Genomic DNA, 20,943 nt, shown 5'->3' on the forward strand with positions numbered 1-20,943 from the left:
TATTTTATTCTAACTGGACTGGATGTCTGCTTCGTTGGTCTACTGTCCGCAGATCTCGAGGAAATGGGTTCAAGTCCCAACTCAGTTCGATGAAAATTTACAGGGTTTTTCTATCTAAAAACCCTCAATAACAGTTCAGGGTCTGGAAGTTGGAAAGCACGTAAAGACATTGATTCATCGCCTGAACTCAACCCAACCAGGATTATGAGGGAATAGAGAGTGCACTGATGCTTGCACACACTTGTGCATTATAATATGCCCTGCGTCGTTGAGTCTCTGTCGCCGAACCACAGTATTCTAGCCAAAGTGTTCTCTAAACTAATAATGCTTGCATTGATTTCATAATTTAAAGTATATGTTTCAAATCGACGTAGAAGTGACAACCTTTAAATGACTTACAGCTGCTGTTCTTATGCTTCTCTTGAAGAAGTTTTTTGGAGCTTGATACAATACGCTGTTCCAATGCTGGTTCCTGATGACACACGAAGCAAAGTGTCATCAGACAATAATAAATTTTCCTGACTATGTCTTGCTTCACTGCTGAGATTGTAATAAATTATTAACAAACATTAAATATATAAAGTATTTTTAGTGCAGTCACAGATTTGAAGCAGTGTTCTTCGATTAAGATATTCGTGTCGGTGCTCGGCTGTCACATACATGTACAGCCTGTATATTTCCCACTGCTAGGCTAAGGCCTGCTCTCCATTTGAGAAGAAGGTTAGGAGCATATTCCACCACGCTGCTCCAATGCGGGTTGGTCACATGTGGCACAATTTCGTTGAAATTAGACACATGCAGGTTTCCTCACGATGTTTTCCTTCACCGCCGAGCACGAGATGAATTATAAACACAAACTAAGCACATGCAAATTCAGTGGTGCCTGCCTGGGTTTGAACCCGCAATCATCGGTTATGATATACGTATTCTAACCACTAGGCCATCTCGGCCTCTGTTCGGCTGTCACATGATATTTAATATTTACGATTTTACTAGGAGATTTTGATAATATTTAATAATAACGTAAAGTGAAAACTTGTAATGGAAATCATTTTGTAATTTAAGTACGTTACAAACCATGAAAAGAGCACGCCGTTCGATGCCGTCCCGAGGCATTGTACCCGCGACGCTATTGGCTTTCTGTATTGCGAAACTTAAGTCGGCTTTTTACTTACGAATATAATACATGTTATGTCCGCTCGATCGACCGATAACATATTTATAGTTTCGAATATAACTTACGTCACATCTAAGTGTATTGGGTACTATATGAAATTATTAGAAGCAAAATTGTTTTATATACAAGCTGTTTCTTGTGACTCCATTATTATTTTTATGAGGTTTGGAACTCACTCCATCACAGTGTTCCAATGGGGACTGGTGGATACACATGGCCCATTTTCATCCACCGGATGCAGGTTTTCTAATGATGTTTTATAAATACAAGTAAAGTACATGAAAATTCAGTCAGCTTGTCTTGGTTTGAACTCAGGATTATCGATTGAGATTCGTGCCTTCCAACTGCTGGGCCATCTCGGATCTAATACATACAAGTTGATATATTTTGGATCGTAACACTCAAACACACAAAGGTATATTGTCACCACCAAGACAACTGCTAGAGGACTCAATAGAAGAGAAGCAGGGATAACGGCAACATTTCTTTTATATACAATTGTTGAATTGTTTGAAGAATGGAAAAAATATATTTTTACGTTTCATACTCAATCCAGTCACGATGATTTACCACAGAGTACGTTGAAATTGTTTTAAAATCAATTTATTATTAACATGTGCCATAAAAAAAATACATTTAAGAGTCGATTGTTTCTAGTGATTTGTTTAGCATATAACTTTGATTTCAAATATTTGAATAATGAGTTTTCGGAGTTTTCATCAATTAAGCCTCATTTGTATTTTATAAATATCGTGAGGAAACCAGTATAATGAATTCTATTTCTATTCTATGAAAGTCTAGCCATAAACTAATGCGCGGTGGAGAAAAATATGCTTTTGCCCAGTTTTGGAAAAGTTGCTGGTTGAAATTAAAGCGTTTAAGCAGCAGGGTGGAATAAGGTCCAAGTCTTCAAATGAAGATGCTTTGCCCAACTGTGGGAAATATCTGGCTGTTTTAATCTATTACTCATTTGTTAAAAATTCAAACCTATCAGTTCATTCACGTGAATCCCGAAAAACAGCAAAACTACGAGACTGATAAATTTATATCTATCATAGTACTATTAACTAGCGTCTAGTTAACAATAATGTATTACGTACGTAGTTCGTTGTATATAACGCCAATAGTAATTACATTAAGCAAAGCGAATTTGTTAATGAAATAAATCTACGAATAATTTTGTAATGTCAACAAAAGTCTGATTCGGGGACAGCAGCGCCCGTAGGCTCGCCTTTGGGTCGACTATCTGTATTGTTGTTTTTATATAATTTCCTTTTAAATATGTATCGAAAATTATTTCAATAAAATATATTAATTTAATGCTCAAATAACATCGAGCTATATTTGTTATTAAAAAAAAAAGATTGTAACAATAAGTAACGTGTAAAATAAAAATGATATAATTGCTTAACTACACAGAAAACATCTCACATTGATTTCGATATATTCAATTGACAATTATTAGTATGGAATCATATTTTTATTTAAGCGCCATAATATTACGCTATTGTATTTAATATTAGCTTCTGAACGATTTCATATGTCGTATCGTTAAAAATTATACAACCTTCCTAAAAAATTGGGTTATCAAATGCAAAATCTTTTTTGAAAATCCGACTGTAGTTCCAGACAGTATTGCGTTCAAACAAATAACAAACATACTCTTTAGCTTATTCTACCGCCAAGCAGCAATACTTAGTTTCCAAGGTTGGTGGTGCATTGGCGATGTACGAAAAGGTTAAAATTTCTTATGCCATTGTTTATGGTCGATGGTGACCACTTGATCGTCCGCTTACGTGTGTTATAAAAAAAATTCCATAATGAGTCGCGTTCACTATTATTAAATGTTTAAAGCATACTTAAATATTTATCAGGTAACCCGATTGGATATACCATCAGAATACACTGCAACGTTGGTCTTTTAGTGATAAACAGGAGTCTAAACGTCGATTTCCATGTTTCTAACTTAAAAACAAATGAAATTTCATACAAACTTTCATTCTTATAACATAAGAGTGGCCCAAATTATCGACGATCAAGCCCTTTCCGATCTGCTTGATCCTTTGGCTTTGTGTAGAGATGTTGGATCGCTCTGCATCTTCTACAGAATTTTTCACGGGGAATGTTCCGAGGAATTGTTCGGATTAATCCCGGCTGCTGAATTTCACCTTCGGACATCTCGTCAAAATTCCAAATATCACCCGCACCACCTAGATGTCCGAAAATCCACAACAGCTCGATTTTTAAGACATTTTCTGCCTCGCACAACCACTCTGCAACCACTGGAATCAGCTCTCGCCGGCGGTTTTTCCGAACCACTACGACTTGGGAACCTTCAAGAAAAACGCACCTGCAAGCCCCCCGGTGTTGCAGATGTCCATGGTCGGTGGTAGTCACTTTCCAACAAGCGAGCCTACTGCTCGTTTGCCACCTATAACATAAAAAAAAAATCTCCAACTTCACCCCCTTAGGACATGAATTTTGAGAAATCCTCTCTTTGTGCCAACATGTATTCCATAAGGTACTATTACCGTAATGGTTATACAAGTATTGTACATAATCACTTATTAAACCGTCAATGCGCCATCAACGAAGGAATCTAAAATTTTACAATCATGGTATATACATTCTGCTTGTTCATGCCTCACTCTGTTCAAATGAGAACACTGAGAAAGTAAGGGCTAATGAGTATGCGAACCATCCAAACAGACACTGGCTTGGCTTTATACTTAGATCAACTCCATACAATATAGAATTTGCTCGTAATATTAGAGACAAGAAAATAACATTCTCAATTCACACAAATCAGAGACAGCGTCTTCGCTACGTGCATGGAAATGTAGTTAATTGCTAACAGAAGGCTTACGTATTCATAGGAGTTCCTCGAACGCGCAGTGATAACTTAATTCTGCAAACGGAGAATGGCTTAATCAATTTGCGGCTTTGAATTGTCTCCGCTTTTATAACTTATTCGTTTACTAGCTTCAGCCGGGCTTAGTGCGTATTTCAGTCGGATTATTGTCGTATTATTGTAAGGTTATAACGCTATTGTTGAATTATATAACAATTAATAATTTCATCGAGTGTTCGTTACAGTACTGAGTTGGTATTACTTAACAAAGATAACACGTTTTAATAATAATCTTTACCTAAACCTTGGTGGTAGGGATCTTTGCGCATGCCCGGCTGGGTAAGTACCACCCACTTATCAGATATTCTGCCGCCAAGTAGCAATATTTGGTATTTTTGTGTTCCGGTTTGAAGGGCGAGTGAGCCAGTGTAAGGGGATATAACATATTAATTCCAAAGGGTAGTGGTGCATTGGCGATGTAAGGGATGGTGACCACTTAACATCAGGTGCACCATTTGCCAGTCCGCCTACCTATTACATAAAAAAAAATCCTACGATCGGATTCACATTCTTAGACACGTTTTTATATTATAAAATAAATCCCTGTTGTAATTTATATTAATTGTGTAATTTACTCGCACTTTTTTTTTCGTTGCAAAATACATTTATTCGTTCGTTCACGTAACTGAAAGGGGCATGGGTGATTCTTGGCCGTCTGCCATACTACTCATTAAAATCAGTACCCTCTGATGAAAGCATCAGAGAACGCCACGGGATTGCTTACGTCTGCATTATGAGCTCACGTTGAATTAGCATGGCGGTGAACGTTCTAAATCTTCGTTAACCCACCAGCCTTATGTTCATAGGTCTACAATACAAGATGTCAATCAAAAAATACATATGATTACATTTCTCTTGATGTAGACACGACATGCGGTTATTATCATCATTACACAGTATAAAACAAAGTCGCTTACCGCTGTCTGTCCCTATGTATGCTTAGATATTTAAAATTACACAACGGATTTTGACATTTTTCATAGATATATTGATTGAAGAGCAAGGTTTATATGTACAGTACATGCACAATATAGTAGAGAAACACTGATAATTTTAGATGTTCCTAATGTGATTTCGTAAATAAACATATTTTTGCGCTTACAATTCAAATGCTGGCTAAACCCTACAAGATAGATCAAAATAATGTACTACAGTATTGTATACCTTAAAATGGTCTACAAAAAATTCTGCGATGGTATATGGCTATCGTTTAGGGATAACCCATAATAACCATTTTTTATCCGTTATATGACCCTTTACAGCATGTAATTTAAATTAATATTTTCGAAGATATTACAGATTTAAAACGCAAGGATATAGCGGTTTGTATTGTCTAATGATTGAAAAACTGTGAACGTTGTATATAAAGACCTGCTGTAGTATATTTAGTATCAGTATTGCACCCGTGCGAAGCCGGGCGGGTCCCTTAAGTATAAATTAGCGTCTAGCCTATGACAGCAACAGGAACCAAGCTATTTATTTTTAAAGTTTATATTATATTAATGAACTAGCGACCCGCCCCGAATTCACTCGGTTTTAATTAATTAATAAATAAAATTAATATTATATAAGTATATTTTAAACGATATCGCACTCAGGAATAAGGTAGGTTTCTAACAGTGACGGTAACAGTTTCTTTTCTAAGAGTGAGTTTTTTACCTCTTTATGATATTAGTATAGATTAAGCAAACATTTATTTGCACATCCATTTCAACTAAAAAATTTTATAATATTCCTTTTAAACTATAGGCTAAATCTCATGCAATGTGGTTACAAAACTCACGCAATCAACTAATGAAAAAATATTCGGCCGTTATTTGTTTTCCTGGTTCATAGACGTCTGGATTAACGAACAGAAATATTTTCGTGTTGAAAAAACTTCTAACCACACAATTGCATTTCAAATAAACCCTGAACTGTATTTTTGGGGTTCTTCGTAAGGTTAGACAATATACCTCATAATTATCGGTTATTCATTTGAAAATATGCCACTCATAATCTCAGATTTTAAAACAAAAGACATATGGAGTGCGCAGTACTTTATATTGAAGCCACAAAACCACTTTTGATTATTAACAATTGACATATTAACAAACTATTAATTACTACACTCTACCGGGAATTTGCATGCGCTTTTGATTTCGTATCCGCCTTTGTTGCTTCACTGAGCTCATAATATTCAATAATTAAGAATGCCTTCAGATATTAATCGGTCATAGTAAGATACGAGTATATCTTACGGATAGTATAGATAGATAACTTAAGTCAAAATGTACTCAATGTAATCAATAAGCAACTTTAATGACCATAGTGGTCAACAAAACTGATGACAGAGACTCGGCAGTTTTTATAATTAATATTTTTTTTTATTGAAAGCGGTCTGGGGCGATCATTTCATTCCAAAGTGTATTATCATCTAGACAGTCAATCGTTTTACAATATCTTGTACCACACTAACAAAATTGAATTTTATTTTACAATTGTACATTTTTGGGATCCTATTTTAAAAGTGTATACATTGTCGCTTGAAAGTTTTATTAACCCCGTGTAACAGACGTAACTAGTGTACGTTTATGGAAATCGGTAAAACAATGGTATCCTGGTGTGTAGTTCAAAACTACCCACAAGGTAGTCCATTACCAAATTAAACCAATATATTAGTTTTAGTCCTCGAGGGTTAGCTGTGCCATTCATATATCCATTCATTCGATATTTAAACGCCAAGTAACAATATGGTATATTGTCCTGGTCACCGGAGCACGAAGAGTAATATTATAAATTCACAAAGGACGTTACATCTCAGGCGCACAATTCCATTGCAAATTGCCGCTGTCAGACGGTTACTGATAAATATATATTAAATATCACATTTTTATGACATTCATATTATGATATTTGAATCTACAATTTCTTAGGTATAATCTTGAATATCTGTTTTTTATATTATGAATTGATATTCGGGTGGACCTGTTAGATCTCTGCCCAATTATTTTATAAAAAAAGTAACGTGATTTAATATGAGAGTAAGAGTTACTTGCAAGTCGTTTATGTTAGAATCTACATTGCGATTCGGTTGTAGTTCAATCGAATTCTAGGAAATAACGAATCATAAGGCCATATAAGGCCATAAGGCAATTTTGTTAATAGAACTATCAAATATTCTAGTGTTCGTTTAATTTCTGTTAGTGTGTGTCCTCGCCGCTGTCTGAGCAGCACTCACTTTACCGGCTAATTGCTTCCCTTTATAGTGCAACGTACAAGAAAATATACTTAAGAATTCTCTATATTGTTCTTTAATAGACCGTGTCCTTGTTGAGCGCCAGTATGAGCCGCGGTTTGCGGAATGCCTTCAATTAAAGTTATAATTAGAAGCTTACGTAGTTATTATTAATATTTTCTTTATTTTTAAATTTAAAAGTTCTTTTATTAAAACCTCATTTAAAACTTTCGTAATCATTGCACCACGTCAATAGGTGACGGTAATTGGAAAGGTTTGCCACTATAAGTTCATATCGTGTATTCGGTAACTGTTTTAATTATAATACTCTTGTAATTTCACGGAATCAAGATATTTTGCATACTGTTTTAAGATGATTTAATTGAGATCAATACTGTACTTTACAAAAATTGATTTAACGTTGTAGACAACTAAAATGTCCAAAAACTTTATATATATATTATACATAACATAACATACATAAACAGCCTGTAAATTTCCCACTGCTGGGCTAAAGCCTCCTCTCCCTTTGAGGAGAAGGTATGGAGCATATTCCACCACGCTTCTCCAATGCGGGTTGGTGGAATACACCTGTGGCAGAATTTCGTTGAAATTAGACACATGCAGGTTTCCTCACGATGTTTTCCTACACCGCCGAGCACGAGATGAATTATAAACACAAATTAAGCACTTGAAAATTCAATGGTTCCTACCTGGGTTTGAACCCGAAATCATCGGTTAAGATGCACGCGTTCTAACCACTGGGCCATCTCGGCTTATACATATAACTTTATATATATTCATATAAAATCAGATTATTATAATTATAATTATAATTTCATCGTTACCAAGTTACAGCGTCGGAAGCGGACCAGTTGAAAACTAAACATTTAAATAAAAGACGATTTTTATAATACATTTTAATTAAGTATTTTCGTTTGCAACGAGACTCCATGACTTGAATATCTTTTTGTGGTGCCTTTTGACATATAAAAAACAAAATAAACTTGATGAGTTTTCTCATTAATACCTTACGTTAGACTTAAACGTAATTATATTAGAATAAATTATTTTTAAATTTTAAATATTATATTAAACAAAATATGAAAAAAATCCTTTACAACAAACAAAAAAGTTTTAACATTTGAAAAAAGTCAGATTTCCCGATTGAAATATCGCGAAGCACAATAGAATAGTTAAAATTATTTTTGACAGCGTATCGGAAATCAATGAAATCAAATGAGAAATTTTACAGAGCTCATTAATACGAGCAATTTCCGTTCACAACGCTTTAGTATAGCGAAGGACAAACTCGATTTAATGTACAATGGTCCGTCGTTAGCGAAGATGAACTTGGCTTTAAGCGGTTATACACGAGATACGATGTACGGTAGCAACGTGATTATATGTAACTTTGCCTACGTGGCTGTTTGGGTATTTGCTCACGTGGTTTAGTCGCTTCGACCAAGATGATTCTCTGAATCTCCATGGCAACTAAACAAGCCGTCCACGAAGAGTAAACTGGCAGAAATCGTCACGTAGAGGAAAAGGTTTTTCTTTTTCTCTGTCTCTTTCTGTTTAATACGTCATATATACAGCCGGTGAAGAGGAAACCGACGCGAATAATCTTGCATTGGTTAGGTATGTATTAAACTTATTTGCGAGACATTCAAAGAGGGAATTTAAGTTTTGTTCGAATACGAATTTCCACCACCGTCCTTTGTGGTCATTTTATTTCGGTTGTTTTGAAATAAGGTCCTAGTTGTTATACATTTTTGGAGAGCTGAATATGTTTTTAAAATAATCTGCAGGACAAGTTTCATAACGATTTTTTTTGTTTTTAAGGCATTTTTGTGGAAAAAAAATATTGAAATAATATCTTTTTCCGTATCGCATTTTTAAATTTGGACCGATTATTATTGTTTTAATATTGACAAATGACCAGTGTTTATTCGTTTTTATAAATCAGAAGAAAATAGATTTTAATTGATACTTTTTTTTAAATAAATTTTTGAAATTGCATTTTTGAGTTATTTTGAAAAAATCTAAAAAACGTGATAACTCAAAAATGGTTCACTTTTACATCATGCATATGGGGGTTAAAATTATCGCAAATAATTACCCCTATCACCTCCTAACGGGAATACGTCGAATTACCAATAACCCTGTATATATAAATATAGCTAATGCTTCTTTGTTCCAACAGGATATCCCACGTCTTTAATAAAAACATTTTTCTGTACAATGAAGTTAAATAAAATGTTTATCGCAATGTCACCTTCAAATTTAAAAAAAAAATTGTTGCAAAGGTCTTCGATACTATAAGGTCCACTTAACTTGAATTTAGCATGGTAACTTTTGCGACGTCGACGCTCAACAAGAATGCATTTTTTGAATTAAACGCATTTACTCGTACGAAGTCGGGACCGACGGCTAGTATTAATAAAATAGTTTTACAGTATTTACTTAAATTTAGACCAAATTAATGGTCAAATATATGATAATTATCAAAATAATTAAACAGTATTCATAATTATGCAATTACCGTAAATCACTTATTATAATTTGAACGGGATTAGAATACAATATTTTAATTTTCAAACTAAATAATCTGATGTTATTTTGCTAATGTTATGAAAATACAAATTTAATAATACTGGTCGCTCAGTGGTGGAAATTCAAATGTCATTCACTCTAACAAAAGTATGAGATATGTTGATTCGAAAGGTACGAAAAATTAGGCTGGGCTGGATGATACCTTGTCATTATAGTAATAAAAAAAACCAAATGTCAAAAACTTTGACATTTATTTTTAACTTTGCCTGACGTGTTGTCGTTGCCAGTATTATCGTAACTATAGTCTATTTCAACCATAAGAGGAGAAAAGCCAAATAAACAACATTTGACATCGAATTGACGCGATATATTGCTATATGGTGGAGAGCTTGAATAATATGTGATATTCATTGTGGACTTTCGAAAAATTATTTTGAACGTCGACTAAGCTATTATTGAAACTTTGGAACTCAGATTAAAATTGATATACGTAAGTAGTTTAGTGAAATAGTGTTGTATTATAAATAAAGATATATTAATCATAAACTCTTGGTAGTGCACAAAATAGCCGAGCATGAAATACGTAAATCTAAGGTTTGTTTATCTTTATTCCCTCTTCTATTGCCATAGACTGTATATATTATGATATGAATGTATATATTTTATTAAATGTATACACTTATACAAACATATATATATATACATATTTAATTCAATCTATATACAGGATGACTGTTGAATTACTATCAATATTTAAAGAAAATACTCGGTACATGATTCTCATTCGAATTATGTAAAAAAAAATAGGTACCTACTTAATTTTTGACTAAATTTCCAAAATTTTCCATTTAAATAAATGAAGCGTGGACACAGTGCCAGCGGCGCGTGCGGCGTGGTGTTGTACTGTGCCGCTTGCCACCCGCAAACCCCGCCCCGTGGCCGGTGGCTAATTAGGTCAGTAGGGCGAGCGCCACCGTAAGGTTCTTATGTCCGTCTACCCGCGCGCGCGCCTAGCGATCGATGTTACGTGAAACCTAATCTGCCGCGTGTGAGTGTGACCCGTAATTAGTAATTAGGCATGGCTTATCAATACACAAATGCAGAGTACTTGGACATGGTTCGTACTTATTCGTGGCGGATGATAGCTTGCCGGGTGCTACCAATTTGTACCGAAAGATGTTCCCAAATCGCTGAGTACCTACTGCCGGCATAATCTTAAACGCTACTCAAAGACGAGGCTTCGGACAGTTCCGTATTCCAACATATGTCCAAGGGAACGTCTCGTGTATGTTAAGGAGTATGCAAACAGACATGAGTTGAAATTAGAAATCACCAGTACTTTCGTAACTGTTAAAAGTGACCCAATCGTGCTAAATCGTGGGAAAGACAATATGCGTAAACGTGCTGAACTGTGTGTCACACGAGAAGGAGCTCACTTTGAACATTTGTTAAGGTTAGTGTAGTTTCTTCTCTCGATGTTTGACAATCAAGAGCTTAGAGTAATGCTTTCGTATTGGAACATGCACTTCACTTCATATGAAAGGAAAATTAAAAACAATTTCAAATGTTTAATTTTTTATTCAAATCTTCCTTTAGAATAAAAAGGAAGGAGGATAAGAGGATTTCATCACTAAGATACTTACCTTCTTTTTACTCAAGCATAGTAAACTCCATTGAACAAAATATTATTTCCATTATATAGGTAAAATACGAAAGGATGGTCTGCCTCGAACTGGAGTGCGTCGGGAATCCCCGAAAGCACTCTGATGCCAAAATCTGCAAACAAACATAATTAATAAGTAACAATATACTATAAGTATAAATTAAAATAATATACGATTGATGATTAAGCCTTTCTACAATAAGCAACCGTGGCATTAAAATAATGTTTTGATAAAAAAAAATTAAATTATTGTTATTATTAGTGAATTTTTAATTCTACTCGTTTAGTAACAAAAAAATATATGTGGTCATGTTGAGTGGTCAGTGTTACACTTTACACTATGAGATATCTTACGGAGATAGTTGGTTTCCTTGAGAGACCACGGGACGGAAATCGTTCAGCAAATTTAAAAAAGGATTTTTTGAAACATTTTCACCTTTTTTGAATTTCAATGAAATCTAAGTAAGAGAGATATTATTATTTAACAATCTGCCCACTAAACAACTTTTATACATAGGTAATTTTAAAGAACTAGTCTAGTCAGCAATAAGACATTATGACACCCCATAATATGTGGGTTTATATTCTTATATACAGATGTACTTTATTGTACCTTAACAACTTGTTTGAAATAGTACTATTTTAAATTAGGACTTCTCTTGTAGTCTATTAATATCTTTGTTGTTTAAAAAATTTGGTCCGCGGACGGTTAAATGGCTACCTGATGAGGAGTGGTCACCATTGTACATAGAAATTGGCACTGTAAGAAATAATAAACATTTCTTGCATTGTCAATGCGCCACTAACTTTGATAACTAAGATGTTATCCCCCTTATCACTGTACACTGACTCACTCACTCTTCAAACCCGAACACAACGACTCCGGGTATTGCTGTTTGCCGGTAGAATATGACACGCGATAAGTATCTATAGTTATGGCTAAGCAAACATTGGCGGGGAATTGCATTTCTCATTGCAGCTGGTGTGAGAGGGTTTCGTGGAATTGATACCGATTCTTCTGTAATACAAACGATTAATCAAGTTATAACTGATTTATCCAATTAACTATGACAAATCTGCCCTGTGGTGGGTACCATGAGAAGACGCTCTCATTTACTATTTCTGATACCATACAAACGAATAAATAATCACATCTAACAATCTACTATATAAACATCCTATTAAGTTGCGTTATTAAATTAACTGTATTATAATAGTTTCGAGATAATTATTCCATGTAATTGCAGAATATTATGCTACAGCTGTAATTGTTAGAAATATGAAACATGACATAACTACAAATACATTCATTTCATACTTTAAATATCTAACTGACACACAAAAAATATATAAAAAATGAGATATTTAACTAATTTTGACTAAAATAAATTTTTAAATTGTGTAGCTTATCAGAGGTTGGTTGATAAACATCACGTGGGAGATATATTCAGATTTTATCTCAATGTCTTTCTTCACCACTGAGAACCCAATGGTCCCCTACTGACTAATGTACTGACTGACCACGGGATATCTGAATTCCCAGACGTTTTGATATCGTATAATTCTGAAAAGGACATACGAAAGAAAAGATTACATTTGATATTTAAAATCGGTATTTAATTTCATAGATAAAATTATATAAATATGCAATTTTATCAAGATATAGTTAGATTTCATTCTTGTCGTTTTAGCCCGTTAAATAGAATCATCAGATTGCTTTTGATGGCGAAGTAAAATGGTCTGTTGGCGTTGAAAACTTTCGGATATTCCTCACTTAAACTCTCGATGTAGGCTCGGAACACTGCAATATGACCGGGAAATGAAAGAGTTGTCATTAACAAGAATCGCTATTAATATCCGCCTCAACTTTGTCATATTAAACTGACACTAACTATTTGTGTATTTATTTAAGTAAGAAACATAATTAACATGCAATCACATGAAAATAAAATGAGAACAGAGAAATATAAAAGCCAAAATAACACATCTGTGGCGACTTGGAAGATTTAATAAAAATGTATTAAAATTACTTTGATTAATCTTATTTAAAGGTCAGGTAAATATGGCGGATATCAGATGTTATACGTTTTTTATATAAGCAAAGATTTCAAATGATTTGTGATTCTTTATTTTTATGTTGCGATTTGTTTTAATATTCGCTTGATTTATTTTCGATGTTTTGATTTATCTGCGGTTTGATTTTGCCGTTAAATGAAGTTGCGATTTTGTAGTAATGATTTGACATTTTAAAAATTAGTTGTGAATGCGGAAACACAGGCTATAACTTCCAGTAAGGCTGGACAAAGCCTTTGTCGTTCGGTCTCGCTTGAAAGTTCGGGCAGTATGTTTCGGTGGTAGCAAGACATACTTCAAAGGACTTGTCTGTTTCCAATATTGCAATGATTTCGTATTGAAGCAATATTTAATTTATAAAGAATTAAATTGTTTTCAAAGTTAAAGCGTGTTTGGAATTTTTCTACCACCGATGCTCGGGAAACCCATACGCTCCCACAAATATAAAAAGAGATGTCGCCGCCGACCGACCCTGACGCGAAATTTATTTAACCATTTCTTTAAATCGTGGTCATATTATAATGCTCTATTTTTTATATATTATGCCAAAATATGTAAATTAAATAAAATATTTTTATTATTTAAACCATTATAAGGACTATTAATCACCCAGATACAAGGTTAATATTAACAACAATATACTCAAAGATAATTTTGATAGGATCAGCGACAATTATTGTAGAAATACGTCATACAAGTTATTACTAGCCGGCTGCGTAGTATTGTATGACGACCTCCGTGGTCGAGTAGTGTGTACACCGGTTTTCATGGGTACGCCACTCCGAGGTCCCGGGTTCGATTCCCGGCCGAGTCTATGTATAGAAAGTTCATTAGTTTTCTATGTTGTCTTGGGTCTGGGTGTTTGTGGTACCGTCGTTACTCTGATTTTCCATAATACAGTGGTTTAGCTACTTACATTGGGATCAGAGTAATGTATGTGATGTCCAATTGTGCTTTGATAACACTGCGGATTATTTGCGTTAAGAAATGTATAAATAATTTTAATAAAATATTTATTTTTAATTAATACCGAATATTATGAAATCTCTACATAGTATAAATCAAAGTCACTTCCTGCCATCTCTACGCTCAGACGCTTTAAACTACGCAACGGATTTTAATGCGGTTTTCATCAATAAACAGAGCGATTCAAGTAGAAGCCTTATTGCATAGATTAGGCGTATAGAGAAAAACCGATAATTTTAACTTTTAAATGGTAAAAACAATAATTTTTCTTTTTAAGTACGATCTTCAATATAAAAGTTGATTTTATTGTATCGGTGTGAATCCATGTGTCAGTTTCTATACATAGAACATGGAAATTGAATTATGAACAAAAGAGTAACTACTGCGGGTATTCTCGATGGCAGCTTCATATTAAATTCAACCCTGTACCGTGATATGGAATTAAGAGCCTCCCCGAGTGAAGTATATTTTGATTCAGTTTTTGATTAAGGTGAAGTTTATTTTGGCTTAATTCCAATAGAGCGCTTTAATTTATCAAACATGTTAACGATGGATATCGTGACGATTCTAGGTCCAGAGGAATAATTATATTATCAAATTAAATGTTCTAAATACCTATCATTGTTTTAAAGAATAATTAAACTCATATACAAAATAGGAATTCAGCTACTAAGTACTATGGTAGCGGGAAGATTACGTGATTGTTTATAAAGCTGTGTATTTGCATTTAAATTATTATTTAGACACTACAGCAACGGTTCACATCAAATGCACATTCGTATTATGGATCAATGTAAAAGTCAGTGAGTTTTATCGATTTATACCATTCAAATTACTCGAAAACACTTTCAAATATTTCGACTTAAACTTTTGTTAGTTTGAAGAAAAATCCTCGTGAATAAAAACTACATAAACAATTCATTATTATTTATCACATGATCTACCGCCAAACAGCTTAGTATTATTGCGTTTTGGTTTGAGGATGAGTGAGTCAGTGTAAATACATTTATATGTGATACAACATCTTGGTTTCTAAGGTTGGTAAGGTTTTATTTCCTATATTCGAATGTTTTTGGGGGCTGCTAACCATTAATCATCAGGTGGACCATTTGCACGCCCAACTACAATTTTTTAAACTGGTTTTGAATAGTATGCTTGAAGCTGATAAAAAAAAAAACATTAAGGTTACTAAAACAATCGAACATCACCAGAAGTAAATTTTACTAGTTTTAACTGTGAAATTGCGTCACAAACATGCTTACATAATTATACATTATCATTTAAATAGAACCGCGTACATTTAGCGACCTATTTAAGCGATAAAGCGGTTGCGACAAGGTGAAAAGTTAACTTTATCCCTGTTTAGTTTCCCACTCACCCAGGGTCAAAGTTACAGGCAAGCACGATTCCGTCATGCGTTATTTAAAAAAGAAGTTAAAAGCGAAACGTGTTAAAATATATCACTCTGGTTTACTGTCTGTACCTTTGCATTACTAAGGATGATAAATTCCATTGAACAAGATATTTTTCCCGCTGTATAAGTAGAATGCGAATGGATGTTCCGCTTCAAAACGTAGAGTAGTAAACGCTGCCAAATACGTAACGCCGAATACTGTAACGTTATAATAACATATTATGAACTGTATCGTTGATTACACTTTTAACACAAGAAAGTCGACGATTAAGCTTTTTTGTATATACTAATGTTAACTAACTTTCCATTTAAATTGTTATAATACAAAGTACGGACAATTGAAGTATCCCCCTTATTTTACTTAGTGGTAGGACTTTGGTTTAGCGCGGTTAACACCATCCACTTATCACCACCTATTCTATCAATAAATCGTGGTATTTAGTGTGGTTGTGTTCCGGTGTGAGCCAGTGATACTACAGGCACGAGGAACGAAACATCTTTTATTTATTTCTCCATAAACTACTGTACTATTCGTTACCGAATTTATATATTTCTTTGTTTTACTAAATCACAAAATTTAGTCTACAAATATTTTAGTGTCTCAGTTGATTATTTCCGATTAGATTAAAATATTTAATTTCGAATAATATGGTTTTTATTTTGACTCGAAATTGAACTTATAATAACAGTCGGAAAACCAGCCATTCGATTGCTAGATCTCGTGCAAGAAAGGTATACTGGCAAATAATTATTAAGTGAAATTAAAATTAATAAGTATCTTTAATTAAAAACATAGCGTCGTCCTCAAAGTAAAGTGTAATAGTGAAAAATAACGTGTGCAGTTTGTTTGACTAAGATTTTTTTTTTTGCTAAACAGGCACAGATTATTTGGCCAATGTCACGTGCGATAGAGAAGACACGATAGAGATTGATCGGTGCGGTCGAGATTACAGTTGACTGATAATAAGAAACGGCCGTAACACATTTATCTGCCATGTCAATGTCAATGACAATAGTCTAAACAGAGACCAAACACCAGGTTTCCACACTAACAACCGATCGATGTTATATTACTATTAACGGACATACAATATGACTTCTTGCTGATGCTTCTGAATCGTATCTTGCAGATGGTTCTATACTCAAGCAAAACGAATCGTTCATTGAATAATCTAATCGGTTACGTATATTATTATTACGTTTAATATCGAAACACGTCACTGAAATCATTCCAGTTATTTGAGACTAAAAATTTCTACTAAGATTATAAAAAATTTGCTCAATTGCTACATAGTTTAGTTGAATATATTTATCTATCGTGTTTTATGAATATTTATAGAAATATTTTGATAAACTGAAACGGAATTTGATAATAAAAGATTTATTTCAGTTTTTAACATCGTGTAATATGTTCTAAAGATGGCGTAAAATAAAACAATGTTTAATTTAATTTAATATGTATATTCACAAGGACAGTAATCGATTATGACGTGTTTATTCTTCTCGTTTTATTCCGTTAAATAGAGTAATTGAATTAGTTTTAATTGCAAAGTAAAACGGTCTGTCAGCTTTGAATACTGGAGGTTTGATCGGGTCAATCACTACGCTAGCACCAGCAATTCCAATTACTGAAATAAATAAATAAAAATTACCTAATTCGTAAAAATGTATGTATACGTTCACAACAAAGAGCTCCTATTACAATCGGTGATTTCTGTAACTTTTAAAGGGAAACAAATATGGTGATGGTATGTGGGTTACGAATCTGTAAGAAATTGTTTTTATAGGAAATATAAACTTATTATATTGTTTACGAGGTGCCAGCCAATTGATTTAGGTGCTGTATAACTTACACTGGCTGACTCACATTTTAAATAAGAATACAGAATTTGTTGATAACTTTTACGGCGTTTTTAATTAAATAGGTGTAAACCTAATTTCTTGGTAAATAAATACTTTTGTTTATGTAACCATGTAATACTTTATAATCTTTTTTGAATTATTTAAAATACTTTTTTTCTATTTCAGACGTTTTTATTAAAATATTTGCACAGGAAAGGGTTTTTGACACAATTTACAATCTTTGGTCTAAGACTTAATTGAGCAATAAATACTTTTTGAATATATTTTAATATTGTATATATTTCGTTAATTAGTTTTTCAACTAAAATGTCCAAAAACTTTATATATATATATATAATTATACATATACATAACATAAAATACATAAACAGCCTGTAAATTTCCCACTGCTGGGCTAAGGCCTCCTCTCCCTTTGAGGAGAAGGTATGGAGCATATTCCACCACGCTGCTCCAATGCGGGTTGGTGGAATACACATGTGGCAGAATTTCGTTGAAATTAGGCACATGCAGGTTTCCTCACGATGTTTTCCTTCACCGCTGAGCACGAGATGAATTCTAAACACAAATTAAGCACATGAAAATTCAGTGGTGCCTGCCTGGGTTTGATCCGAAATCATCGGTTAAGATGCACGCGTTCTAACCACTGGGCCATCTCGGCTCAATACCCTATAATATACTTATAAAATTAGGAACACAACACTTATAATATTTACCTTTGTTAATGAAATATTTTTTTATATAAAAACATTACATTTATATTTTAAACATACCTATAATAAAACCTTATACAATAATATATAATATATGTTAAATATAATATTTTAATTAAAAAAATATATCAAATTAAGCATCGATAAGAAGGAATTTATTTAAGCTTGGTACAGTACTCCATTGAATATGGTGGAAGAGTTCGCTTTGATTGCAAAGTAGAATGGTCTGTTGGCGTTAAAAACTAAAGCATATTCCTCACTGATACTGTCAACGACGGCGAAAAACGCTGAAATGAACACAAGAAATCAAATAGAATATTACGTATAAACTTAAAGCAACGGTTTGTAAATGGCCCACGGCTGGGCTAAAGCGTCTCTCTTATACATATTCCACCACGCTGCGATGCATGCGCATGGCTTGGTAGATAAACACGTGGTAATCACAACTACGCAGATTCGCTCACGATGTTTTCTATCAAACGAGGTCCAAACGAGATCCATAAGTTCAAATGACTATAAAAATAACTGGGGCTTTAACGATCTTTGACTAAAATTCACGTAACGACTGGACCATCTGGGCTCTCAAATATATTACCATAAAAATAAAAAAAATATGTCAATATAAATGTTTTTATTAAATAAGCATTTACACATACATAACAGTGGCGAAATGATCGACAAAAATATTTGCACAAATATGTAAACAACAAACATACATAATCATTTAAATAAATTATGGAAATTTGATCAAATCGCATAAAAACCGGTAAATAATATTTTGAAGCTTGTTATTTAGAAGAATTCGATACATTACGATTTAATTGCAGTTCTTTATTACATTTAAGTAAAAAATTAACGAGGTAAATACTAAAATAATAGCGACTTATACACTGCGTAGTACTCCGTTGAACAAAGTTAAAGATTTGGATTTCACTGCAAAGTAAAATGCCCTATCAGCCATGAAAAGTTGATAGAATTTAGGTTGCATTACCGAAGTAGCGTAGCTTACGCCGAAAACTGAAAAGAGTATCAAAAAGCACAATATTAGACAATTTAGAAAAAGAGAAAGTCGGAGACACGTTTCAAATATTTCGCACGAATGGAAATTAGTTTTAAAATAAAATAATAACTAGATATGTATTAATTTTATTATGGGGCCTGGAGTGGTCCACACCGCCCATTGATATTAGCTCTGTAAGAAATGTTAAGCATTTCTTAGATTACCAATGTGCCATCAAGCTTCAGAACATATGATACATGTATAGACATGTCCCTTGTGCCTGTAGTTACACTGGCTCACCCACAGGACAAGCTGGAACACAACAGCACTAAGTATGGCTGTTGGGCGTTAGAATATCTGATGAGTGCTTAATACCGTCGTAGTTATTGGGGTTTTTTGGACAAAAATATTTGACGCTAATGATAATTTTAATACTAATAATGTTAAATCATCATAATTAGTTATTTTCTGATAACTTTAATGAGTTAGTTATGTTTAATAATGTTAACAGTACAATAATGAAAATACTGTTACCACAAATAGTTCTCTATTTGTGGTAATCATTTACCTATGTTTATCTAAAATAGAAAATGACGTAATATTGATCCATTAAACTAAACTATTTTTAGCATAGTTTCGCAAAATTTTATTGCACTTATGAAAATTAAATTGTTGTCATTGGTTTTACATATCAAGCAATGAGATATGCTTTTTCCCTTTAACAGTGGAAATAGACTTTAAAATTACAGGATATGAAATATCAAAAAAAAAAATTAAGAAGTAGAAAATTTAATTTAATTTATAAAAGTAAACTTTATTTATTTTAATAATCAGAATTGATTATTATGATGTAGATTAAATAAACACAGCATGTCGTTTACTACAAAGTGTTTAATTAGTACTGCAGGTGCGTTCTAATGAGAATTGAATTCTACAACTTGAAATTGTAATTCCTAATATCTAATACGGATATATTGGTCAAGGTTTTAATTGTTATTTAAGTGAATATTTCATTAAAACCGTTTCCCCTTCTGATAATGATCTTATTAACATCAAGCAAATGAAAATGCTTTTATAAGTATTTGAATTTTAATCAGAGCAGATTTTATTTTGCAGGTTATCTCGTGATACCTTTGTTGATGTTCAACAGTAGCCAAGTTGAGACAACTGACCATTTGTACAATTATGAACACCTTACAATAGGCCAGTCAATAAAGCCCGTGAAGGTCAAGTAATTAGTATCATTATGATTTTTTGATATGTGGTTTCGGACGTTAAAATAATAACAATTTAAAATTTTCAACCGTCTGGGGTGAACGCTAGGGGGTTGAGAGAGTGAAAAGCGTTTTTGCTTATAACTTTGTGAAAAAAATTGTTAGATGGTTGAAAATTG

General features: G+C 33.3%; 1 protein-coding gene across 5 annotated transcripts in view; it reads right to left on the reverse strand.

Moving 5' to 3' along the window:
• LOC113393199 (alaserpin-like) overlaps window positions 1-20,943 on the reverse strand; it is a 65,269-nt gene that overhangs the window by 36,458 nt on the left and 7,868 nt on the right. The window contains exons 9-10 of one of the 5 annotated variants that reach the window (XM_064215227.1): window positions 16,047-16,175; window positions 11,481-11,637 (exon numbers count right to left, since the gene is read on the reverse strand). In XM_064215227.1, the coding sequence (XP_064071297.1) occupies window positions 16,057-16,175 (119 nt within the window). In that variant the 3' untranslated portion in view covers window positions 11,481-11,637; window positions 16,047-16,056. Of the gene's footprint in view, window positions 1-11,480; window positions 11,638-13,178; window positions 13,326-16,046; window positions 16,176-17,417; window positions 17,606-18,689; window positions 18,838-20,943 lie in introns of those variants that run through there. The other 4 variants (XM_064215226.1, XM_026629967.2, XM_026629964.2 and 1 more) reach the window with 4 other exon arrangements.

This window comes from Vanessa tameamea, chromosome 6 (assembly GCF_037043105.1).
Source record: "Vanessa tameamea isolate UH-Manoa-2023 chromosome 6, ilVanTame1 primary haplotype, whole genome shotgun sequence".
Taxonomy (NCBI): domain Eukaryota; kingdom Metazoa; phylum Arthropoda; class Insecta; order Lepidoptera; family Nymphalidae; genus Vanessa; species Vanessa tameamea.